Here is a 12,230-nt window from a genome sequence, read left to right on the forward strand (position 1 = left end):
AAATCAAGTAACAATAGGAGATATATATATATAAAAGTTACTAGGCTATTAACCTATAGAGAAGGTATATCACATACTTTCACCAGATGAGATGAAAGTGTCAAATATGATCTGAGCTCCATTGAAGAAGTCTCCAAACTGTGCTTCCCACAAGATCAGGTTATTGGGACTCTCTATACTCATACCATACTCAAAGCCTAGGACAGCTTCTTCTGATAGAATACTATTGCACACCTGGAGGTTGGAAATAAAATATGTATGCATTTCTAAATATGAAATAAAACAAACACAAAACCAAAATGTAAATACATTATTCTAAAGGTAAAATACATATATAAACATATTAAGCTAACAATGTAAAACAATCTCTATAACAGATAAAAAAAAACAACACCTAAAACCACTAATTGAAATGTAAACTAGTTGAAAGGTAGATTAGGTAGTCTTTGTGAAACTACTAGTTTATGGGATTAATGATTTATAAGATATTATAACAGAAAAGTATTCAGGTGCATTCATTACATTGACCTCATACGTCTTATTTCTTTGTGTGCTGATACATTACCGTGCAAGTTGTTCTATAATTCTGAATGTATGTCATTAATGAAAACTTTTATTATTTTTTGAACTGAAATAAAAAGTAACATACAAGGAAAAGCTGCTGAATTAATTTTTTTTAATTAATGAATTTGTCTTGAGACTTCTTTTCTGGATGTTTCAAATTCTTAAGTGCAAGGTACATGAGATATGCTTTTTGTATACAGCATGATGTATTGTAATTACTACTGTATGTTATACTGTTCTCTAAATAAAGTACACTATATTATTTATTTATTGTTGCTTTCATTAACAACATTTGTTGTGCTATTTAATGTATTGAATACCATATCTTTTAAATGTTTCTTAACAAAAGATAAATATACCATTGATACTAACGTATCACTTATAATCTATATCTGAATGTCTTTATGGCTAGAGAGTAGAATATTAGCATTTGCAATATAAATTTATCCATATTTCCCTGTTATTGGCAATAGTGCTTGGCTGTGGTTGACACAAGCATATAGTTCAAAGCATAGACAAAGTTGAAAGGTAAATTATATAGTCTATTAAGAATCACTAGATGAAATGTAGATCATATGGTCTACCGGAGACTGTGAGTTAAAGGTATATTAGATGTCAATACTTTCTCAAAAACCACCAGTTGAAAAGCAAAAAAGGTAGTCTACAAAAAACTGAGTTAAAGGTATATTAGATACCAATACTTTATTAAAAACCACTAGTTGAAAAATAAGTAAGGTAGTCTACTCAATACTATGAGTTAAATATATATTAGATACCAATAGTTTGTCAAAAACCACTAGTTGAAAAGTAAATAAGGTAGTTTACCAAACACTGTGAGTTAAAGATATATTAGATACCAATACTTTTATCAAAAACCACTAGTTGAAAAGTAAGTAAGGTAGTCTACCAAACACTATGAGTTAAAGATATATTAGATACCAATACTTTGTCAAAAACCACTAGTTGGAACGTAAGTAAGGTAGTCAACCAAAAACCAAGTTAAAGGTATATTAAGCACCAGTACTTTGTCAAATACTACTAGTTGAAAAGTTTATACGGTAGTCTACCAAAAACTGTGAATTAAAGGTATATTAAGCACCAATACTTTGTAAAAACCACTAGTTGAAAAGTAAATTAGGTAGTCTACCAAAAACTGAGTTAAAAGTATATTAACCACCAGTTCTTTGTCAAAAACTACTAGTTCACAAATTAAATAAGGTAGTCTACCAAAAAACTGCGTGTTAAAGATTTATTGGGTTACAATACTTTGTCAAAAACCACCAGTTGAAAAGTAAGTAAGGTAGTCTACCAAACACTATGAGTTACAAGTATATTAGATATCAATACTTTGTCATATCAGTTTTAAAACAACAAAAAACGTTTTTGTAACTTGAAAAAGGATTTCTCTACTTATAGATTACTACCATTTGAATAAAAACATTATATGAACTCACCTTTACCAAGTGAAATGAAAAACATAAAATTTTGTTCTGTCTCATTTTAAGTCAAAGTTTTGACTTTAGAATGACTCACTTTTAAACCATGAAAGACAACTGTAAAAGATTTTTCAACTCATGCCATTTTTTTAATGAAATTTCCATTTTATCTATTTCTTTGTAAAATAATTCATATGTTAATCAAGAAATCTTAAAACATTTGTTTTGGGAAATTTCATAATTCATTTTAATGAGCTTTAACGTATGCTGGTACAGAATATAGCCAGGTAATGTAGACAGATGTTTAACTTTTTCTCTTTTAAGTGATTGTTTTCGTTTTGCTATTAACAAAATATATAAATGTTTTAATATTATTAACTTCAGGATTTTTTGTTGTTGTTGATAAAACAAAGAACATACATAGAAAAGAAAGCTCTATTATTTTTTGTAAAGCATAAAATTACACAATAGACTATCAGTGCTGTGCTCACCATGAATATTGAAACCTGGTTTTTAGCAATTTGAGCCTGTAGACTTACCACTGAGCTGCTGGGGGGCAGGAAAAGAAAATCATTTTTATACCTCAATACTTATCTTATAGTAACACTAATGATAAATTCTGTAAAATTTGAACAAATTTATTTCCATAAAGTCACTTTAATATTGAACATAATAATTTCTACTGAAATAAAAACTGACAGTTTCTATATGTTTCTTATGACCATAAAATAGGTATTTATACTACAAACCTCATAGAAACCTTGCTGATCAGTTACCATATGGTTCAAAGGAACATACATCTCATTTGTTTTCTGGTCAATCAACATGCCATGTCGCTGGCTGAAAGTGCCCCGTCCTACATCCTGCCCACTGATGCGTACATTAAAACCTAAAAAAAAAAATGGAATCAAACATAATTACCATTGGGTAAATGAATAGCAAAGAAAAACTTTAAAACCATTATGAATCATAGTTAGGCCTAACTATTATGATGAGCAAAGAAGTTTGTGGTTATTTTTTAATGCAAAGCTACAAAATGGGCTATTTGTGTTTTCTATCGACTACAGGGAATCAAACCCCAGGTTTTAATGTTGTAAGTCTGCAAATTTACTGCTGATCCATCAGTGGATATGAGCAATGAAGGTTTGAAATATTTAATTGTGATGTATAAAATTGTCATTAGGATGCAAAAATGTTTATACAGGTGTATCCCAGGATGTGCACATTGAAAAGATTGTTTACTACAACCTAAACCATAAACAGACATGAATAGATATAATAAAGCAAATGTCTCAATATTTTATTTGTGCTTTAAATATATATTTATGCGTAATTTAATTGAATAGCAACTGTTGTGATTTTTTTCTATCCAAGTTTAAAAAACATTAATTACCAATTATATCTAACAATAAAATGAGTATTTGGTTATGTTGCTTTTACTGCTGACCTTGGTAAAGGAGAGAACCAATAGCCAAAGCCTCTGCTGTAGCCCAGTTTAAATTAGTTCCTTCTTCCACTTTTTGAAGTCGATCCAATACAAAAGATTTTTGAAGGGTCGGGTGAAGGTTCTACAATAAAGCAGATAATTACCGAACCAATAAAAAAGCACTTATAAAGATAACATTTACAATACCTACTTCAAATACAAGCGTACACAACTATCTCTCAAATGTTCTTTTTATAGTATAGCACATACTGAGCCCAAATTGTTTAAAATCAAAATAACACAGTTAATATTTGTCTTTTTTACAAGATATTGTAAAAATATACATTTAAGTTATTGTATTCTAACTATTATTTGTTAGGTATATTTCTCAATAATTCTTGCACATTCAGGCTAAATTTCAAAATACTTAGTCTGGGGAAGAGCTACAGTTACTTTTCTTAACATTCTAATGTGAAAAACAAAAGAGATTGATTCTAACTTTAATATTATACATATATCTTTGAAGTTATCATTACATAGAAAGATTTAATTTGCTCTTTTCAAAACTGTATTCAGTCTTTCCCTACAATTATTGGTTCTACTACAAAATTTTTTCACTTCATCTTTAAGCTGGTCAGGATTAACACATCGGATAAGAATTATAAATGTCAAAATTTCCAATTTTTTTGAAAATGCTTTTCTTTCTTCTTCATAGCATGCTATTATATGAAAGATTTATTTTCTTACATTTATCTGTGTCATTTCAGTTTGACGACTTATGATGACATAATTAGAAACCTTGAAACAAAAAAATCTATATACATCAGCTTTCATTTGAACTAAATGTTAACACATCTTTCTACAATCTGGTACTTACAAAATCATCAGGCACTTGAACTGACTTGGCACCAACAAACTTTAGCAAGTCCACAGGAACTCCAGTGTCCCAAGAAGTTACTGATGAGGAAGGTTGGACTAAACCAGTCCATTGTCTTTTTAAGTGTTTAGCCTTGAAATATACAAATAAAGAACAATGACTAAATTTATCTTTTACATTAACAGTCATTGATTAGAAGAAAATCTAAATTTTAAACAGTAATGTTAGTACAAAAATTAAGCAAAACAAATTAATCAAAGAACAGTGATGAAGAATAGTGAAGATGATGATTATTTGGATACAAAAAATACGCTTAATACTAAGTATAGTAATTATAACCATTGTTAAGTTAAGCTTATATGAAAGACTAAAGATTAAATAAAAACTTGAATCCTTTCTTTTTTCTTAAACTGTTCTTTATTTGTGAAACACTTCATTGTACCAAACTCTTCTTGATTTAACCAGTTTCATAGAATCACAGGTAATTCTTCAGTATCAAAACAATAAAAATCAGAAAACAACAATTTTTTGAAAAGATTAAATTTAAGTTTGAAATTTATAAGATAAACAAATCTGTTTTTTCAATTTAAAATCATTAATAATTAAAATTCATATTTTTTATTTAAAAAACAACAACTCAGGTTATACAATAAATTATCTTATTAGTAGCATTTAAAATAAAAAAAATATTTTTAATGTTGATGTTAATTTAAAGATCGTTTTTTTATCAGGTTAGCATCACCCATATTTGCAAGTTAGGTAAGCTCATGTTGGTCATAAAAAAATAACCCACTGTGGAAATTTCGGTTTCCTTCCTTGAGCAATATCATTGGCCAAAAATAAGAAGAGTTAACCTATTTTTAGCTTCAGTGGGCAACTGGCAGCTCCAAATCTATAAATTGAAATTACCCCTGACTGCTTCAACAACTGTAAAAATATTTGCAATTCTAATTGAAAATGAATCCTTTATCTTGCAAATTTAAGAGCCATAAATATTCAAACCACTTAACATGCTCTTGTTGTGGTTGTGAATGTGATGGATTATCAATTTCTGCTAAAATGAGTTGGAGACATGGAGAAAAGCAGCTAAAAGTGTATTGGAAAGCACCAATAATGTAACAAATAGTAGAAGAAAATGACCATGCCCAAATTACAGTGAGAATATTGTAAATTTCAATGATGAAAATTACTATGAGAATTACTATGATTATAATATTTTGGCCTTAACATATTCACTGTCAATGGACACACATGTGTCAAAGGGAATGTCAACCAGTGCTACTAACACATATGTGCAACGTTGAAGCAAGTGCATTTTATTGGAGTTGATACAGTAAAAGTCAATTCTGCTGGGATGGTACTTGCTTGAGAGTCTCCTCTCATACAAATTTTGCTAGGTTGGAAATTTTATTATTTTATATATATATATATATATTTTATGGTTGGATTTTATAAAATGGATAAAAATAGTGCTCCTTCAAAGCCCATGCTATGAAAGATGAATTAAAAGCAATAAAATATGTTTTGAAGGGGGAAAGCATGAAGACACAATGTATTATTGTGAAAATTGTTTTAAAAAACAGCCCTTTGTATAGAGCCATGTTTTACAAAAGCTCATCAGTAAATAATGAGTCCAAAAGTAGTCTAACAGAATGTTTTTCATTATATTTGCCATTTTACTTATGATATACATCAGAAAATATCATTAACAGATGGGATATTTTCATTACTATAATTTACTCTTTTTGTGCGTTATAAAAAAATAAACCAAAACCATGACAGGAAATATAAAAAAAAATTATACACATGTGCTTATGGTACAGGTTTTAGCTGAATAAGCACATATGCCCATAAATACTGATATTATTTTGCATTAAAAAATGCTCCTAATGAGGATTAATCTCTGTGTCAGCAGTGAATGTGTTCACTGAAAACAGTGGTGATGTAGGCGATGACGACAAAGAAAATGCATATGTCATGAAATAATGCAAAAAAAATATATATATATATATAATATCAGAAATGTTTTTGGAACAGATGGTTCTTTGATGAGAAATTTACAAATTTGAAAATCATGTTAAAATGAATACTTTAAATCTACTGATAAAGCAAGTCTTTTAATTACCTCCAGCATTTCAGTATTGAAGAAAATATGCTATATTATCTTACCTAATGATGCAGACCAATTATTGGTTAGCATAGGAAAACAAATTGTAAAAGGAAGCAGCAAAACCAAAGAAATTATATCCAGTAACAATTTAAAGAAAAATATAATTGTAGTACAATAAAAAATTCCACTATAATCTTTCCAGAGAATAGTGTTATTAGCTCCATTGTGTGCTTTACTACACAATGAATTTTCCATTTGTGTCAAATCAATACCAAAACCCAACAGACAACCAGATTTTTTTTTTAAATTTTGATATAGTATCTCACAAACCCATTATAAATAAGGCTGTTTACAACTGCAGTGCTAGTTACCTAATATTCCTAATATATAGCCAATATTCATTAATACATCGATCTTTATTTAATCACCTTCATTCTTACTTAATATTTTGCTCTAAAGAAAAGCTGTGAAATCCTCATCATTAGTACTTTTGTTTAGTATCATTCCTGTCATCAAATTCCAAGGTCAATTTTTGGTAATCCTATATCTGGTAGAAAATGTTACCCAATTTGCCTATACAACTGGTGTTAATGTTAACAACAAAATAACTATAATGCAATACACAAATTACAAAGACTACAGAATTGTTTCTGACAACTAGTTTACTTTCTTTGTCCTGAATAGCCTTGATGTTCTTTTGGAGCTACCCACACTATAATAAAGTGCAAACATCTGGACTCCAATTCATTAAACATCTCACATCCAAACAGCTTTCAATTTCAATTTAAAAAAGCAATAAAATTGTAAAAATATTTTTCAAAGATTAATCATTTTTCTTTTTCATTACAATTCCAAAATGGAAAAACTTTGAAAAAGATTCAGTCAATCCTTTAAAAAATTAGAATTATAGAAATAAAAACTTTTATTTCCTGGGAGGTCCAAATCTTCACAATTTCTAATATGACAACTGTGCAAATTAACTCATAGTCTTAAACTATCAACTTATCCAACATAAAATACTCCATTAACAAAACATTTTAAAACATAAATTAAACTTTTAGCATTACAATTAAAAGAATCTTTCACCTTAAATAATTTCTGCCCGTTTGGTTCAACAATTAAATTTCCTGGTTCACGATATCTATTTTTACACATTAACCCTCTTGCTATGGGTAGGTTAAAGTGAGCATGACACAACTTTTGCAGATTTTCATTCAAAATTTATTATCTGAAGTACAGAGTTTAATGTAAATTACTCATTATAATATAGATACAGGCAAAGTCTAATTTTTATAACTGTCCTTCTTTGCTTACAGATACATAAACTAGAAAGTCAAACCCACTGGCCACACCCACCTGTTACATCCTCGATTTCTCAAATTGACAATAATTCTCTCTGATGCTTTAAACTACATCACTTATAACCGATAGGAAGACAAAGTTTTAATATATATTACTATATTACTTTCTTTTCAGCACAGAGTACTGTCTATTCTGTCTTCAATTTGACAGTGATCAAGAAGCATTAGGAAATATTTTAAGGCTCTTATGCTATAGTTAGAACATTGTTTGTTTAGTGCATGTTATTATTTTGTGTTCTCAGGTGCATTATTTAAGTAAATAAAAATTATTTAGCATGCTAATACCATCAGTTAAAAAGTAGGTTTAAATTTTGTCATTAACTGACAATAAAAAACAACAACATAAGGTCAAAGTTAAGAACTATATTTTTTATTTTTCATGTATATTTATTGTTATAAAAGTAACTAAAATGTAGACATTACAAAGTTATTATGTTAAATAAGATTAGTTTAGGCAAGATAACGTAAAAAAGAAAATTCTACACAAACTATGCTCGTGAGTATCTCATGCATTATGTAATTCAATATGATAACGTAAGCTATGCATTTGCCAAATGGTTTACAATTTTGTGGCAGAATTATTAGTTATAAATGGTTCAAAGAGCAATTAAATAATAAAATTAAGTACAAGCTGATATATGCTGTTATGAGCCTTAAGCTATTTAGAATAAACAATTGTAGTTTCCTGTTATAATTTGCAGTTATTCTAGAAAGAAAAAAAAGGTAATTTAGATATGTATCGTATTTTTTTTATGGTGGTTAGGAGATCGGTCAAATCAGCCAAGTCCATATAAAGTTGGGGTAGAGAAAACAGCAGACAAAATATAAAGTTCAACTGGAAAAATAAAAGGTTTGATATATATTTAGGAGGTTTTGGAGGTTACAGAAAAGAAACTTGAGAATTTTCAGATGAAGAAAGTATTTATAATCTTAACATGAAAATCACTTTGCACTCGGAGCAGTCAACACTGATTCCATGTATTCATGGACAAATCTTTATTAAAAATTTTTAATTACAAAATCTGATTTTTTGTGTACAAAAGCCTTTTAATGTTTACTGAAAGCTTGCCAAATTTTGTAAAGATGCATGCACCACATTAAAAGTTATAGTATTGAAACTCTGGCGGCTACTTTGGGATTAAAAGGGCAGTATAAACCAAAAACCCTGTATGGAACAGGTTAAACAATTTTTCTATTACATGGTACAGTACCATTTTTATATTCTATATTTTAAAATTCTTAAAATATAACAATCCATATAAATGTGTAGGCTGCTATTTAACCCAAATTATTTAACAATTTTAGTAAACACTCTAACTTCTTATCCACAATATGATCAATTTATTTTTAAGTACATTGCTATTAATCAATAGCTATGGACAGTGAGTTGTGATTAATGGTTTTAACAATTTCATTATTATCCTTATATTTAATCCTTTCTTCTCCTATTACCTTTTCATCAAATTTAAAAACCTCTATCAACAAACTTTCTTGGATAATTACACTTTATCAAAAATTGTTTCAATTCTTTCAACCTAAAGTTTCTCACCTTTGGATTAGATATTAATGCAAATAACCTTTGTGCCACCATACCAGGGATATTTAGTTTTAATGATTCAGAGTGATTATTAAAATAATCCATATAGTTATGTGAATTTTTTTGGTTTACAATAAACTCCAGTCATAACTTTTTAGCCACTACACTACCATCTAGGAACAATTATAATATTTTCACTATACTCATATGTAAATTTGACTTTTTTCATGTAATCCATTTAAAACCTGTAAGAAAATTTCGATATCATAACTTTAGTTACAAATAATAAAACAACCATTGAAATGTTTTTTCCATGTTAATGTTAAATAAGTTATGTGATTAATTTGAAAATAGCTTGGACGAAGATCAAACATTTTACTTTCCAGACAACACATTACTAGCATTACATAAGTTGGTGAAACTTTTGTTTCCATAGCAATTCCTGAGATTTGATGAAACATTTCTTCTTCAATAAATAAATAATTAAATAGAACTAGATCTAGACTTTTCCAAATAACTTCCTTATTAAACCTCTTGTTAATACAATTCATATAATTATCAAAATAGTCCAAAATCATGTGAAATACTCAGACATAAAAGCAACAGCATCAAATTACTCTAAAAAATCATTCGGTTCTACCTTTTCAGGTAACTGATTTACAAAATCTTTATTGTTTTTGAAATAATTTTTCATATGTGAAATAAAATGTTTCAAAACAATATCCAGTAAGTTACTCAATGATTTAGTAATTGTATTTATTCCTCCTAGAATAGAGGAACTTGACATATCTAAAAGGTGGGCAACGAAAGATATTCTGATCTTACTCCATGAATTCTTTCAGTACATTACTTTTATGAAATTTTGGTAACACAAAATTTTCCTAATAATAAATTTTATTTCTTAAATAAACTTCCACAAGTCCATACATATTCTGTCAATTTCACCTTTAAGTTCTTTATATAAAAGTTTGCATCCTTAATAGATATTTCCTCAAGTGATTACTATTATTAAGGTGTTTTTTATGCCAAGTTCCTATAATAATTGGTTTTCATTACAGCCAAATCACTATTATTATCATCTTTTTTTTTAAAAGAATTTTGTCATCTCTTCTCAATCTATTCAAAGCTTTTTTTCTCTCTCTCTAGCTAATATCAACTTTTTACCTCCTTATAAGAAACAATTTATATAGATATTCCATTACAAATCTTGAAAATTGGGACCTCTCAAAATGCAAACATTTTTATTTCTATAATTCAAATTTTTTAATGGACTGAATGAACCTTTTTTTTCAGTTTTTTCCTTTTTTGGAATTGTAATGGATAAGAAAAATGATTAATCTTTGGAAAATACTTTAATTTACTGTTTTAAAGCTTCTTAATATTTTAAATAAAGCAATTAGGAGACCAGAATTTTTATAAATAAGAGTCCAGAGGTATTGGCATATAATTTAATGTATCTTAAGTATACTGTGGATAATTCCAAAGAAACATCAAGATTACTTAGAACAAATTGGATCATCAAATTTATTATGACCCCATCACTGAAAACATAACACAAGTTAATAAAAATATCTTTACAGAATTTCTGTCTGTAAGCTAGTGCTAGCTGATAAACTTTAACTATTGCCCGAGAGATAAAAAATATTAACAAAAATTTTAAATCAGAGTGCAATTACCTAAAAAAAAACAAAAAAAACAATATCATGAATACATGTCACTATTTTTACATTTTTCCTTCCCACAGTATTCTTGTTTATGTATCTGTATTTATTGAAATACATATCATGAAATTAATTAAGTATAAAAACTATAATGCAGAACTATATATATGTATATAATGCCAATCATGGAGTAAATTTATGACAATAAGAATAATTATTAGTATTCTTGAAGTATGCTTGGAAACAAGCCTGCAAAAAGTTATAACTATTTTTTCAAAAAATAATATCTGTAGTCTGCAAAGTTTGTGTACTGTATTATAGTAATTTTATCATTAACTTCAAAAATATTTTTATGTTGATGTTAACTTAAAGGACTATTTTTAATTATGATTTGATTTTAAATGTTAGTAATAATTTATTTTGTAACCTGATTTTTTACAAAAATCTAAAAAATATCAAATTAAAAAATTTATCTTGATTGTTTGTTTTGGGCAAAGCTACACGAGGGCTATTTGTGCTAGCCATCCCTAATATAGCAGTGTAAGACTAGAGGGAAAGCACCACCCACCACAAACTCTTGGGCTACTCTTTTACCAATGAATAGTGAGATTGACCGTCACATTATAACGCCCCACGGCTGAAAGGGCGAGCATGTTTGGTGTGATGGGGATTCGAACTCGCGACACTCAGATTGCGAGTCAAGTGCCCTAACCACCTGGCCATGCCGGGCCTAATTTAACTTGAGAAAATAAATTTTGTATATTTTACATAACATTCAAATTCATTATTTTTCAAAGAAGTGTTTAGTTATTTTCTGATTTTTTTGTTTTTATACTGAAGAGTATACTGTGATGATATGAAACTGCTTAAAAAAAAACAGTGTGGTAAAAATGTAAGAATTTGAGTTTTCTTATACATGTTCATCTTGAAGGGAATTGTACTACATATATATATATATTGTTACGACAGCGGAAGTCACGCGATGCTGGGAGCATGCGCGCTGGAGTTTCTAGAAGGATCATGAATTTTCCTGGCAACTCTAGATCTACTGAAGTCAGCTTTGTACCACGAGATAAGGTGTGGTTGTATAATCCCAGGAAGACCAAGGGGAAGTCTCCTAAGTTGTTTTCTCCATGGGAAGGCCCATATGACATTATAGATCGTCTCTCAGACGTGACTTTTCGAATAAAAAGTGGTCGGCGAGGTAAGCCAAAGGTGGTGCATGCCAACAGGCTTTGGTGTTATCATGGTTCAGGAC

At 28.7% G+C, this 12,230-nt stretch overlaps 1 protein-coding gene across 1 annotated transcript in view; it reads right to left on the reverse strand.

Annotated features, from left to right (window-relative positions):
- The window catches only part of LOC106463321 (probable 2-oxoglutarate dehydrogenase E1 component DHKTD1, mitochondrial), a 62,233-nt gene that overhangs the window by 13,927 nt on the left and 36,076 nt on the right, over window positions 1–12,230 (reverse strand). Inside the window, exons 14-17 of the mRNA XM_013923338.2 lie at window positions 4,304–4,435; window positions 3,448–3,568; window positions 2,750–2,889; window positions 78–234 (exon numbers count right to left, since the gene is read on the reverse strand). Coding sequence (XP_013778792.1) covers window positions 78–234; window positions 2,750–2,889; window positions 3,448–3,568; window positions 4,304–4,435 — 550 coding nt within the window. The remainder of the gene's footprint in view (window positions 1–77; window positions 235–2,749; window positions 2,890–3,447; window positions 3,569–4,303; window positions 4,436–12,230) is intronic.

This window comes from Limulus polyphemus, unplaced genomic scaffold, assembly GCF_000517525.1.
Source record: "Limulus polyphemus unplaced genomic scaffold, Limulus_polyphemus-2.1.2 Scaffold1378, whole genome shotgun sequence".
In the NCBI taxonomy this organism is placed as follows: Eukaryota; Metazoa; Arthropoda; class Merostomata; order Xiphosura; family Limulidae; genus Limulus; species Limulus polyphemus.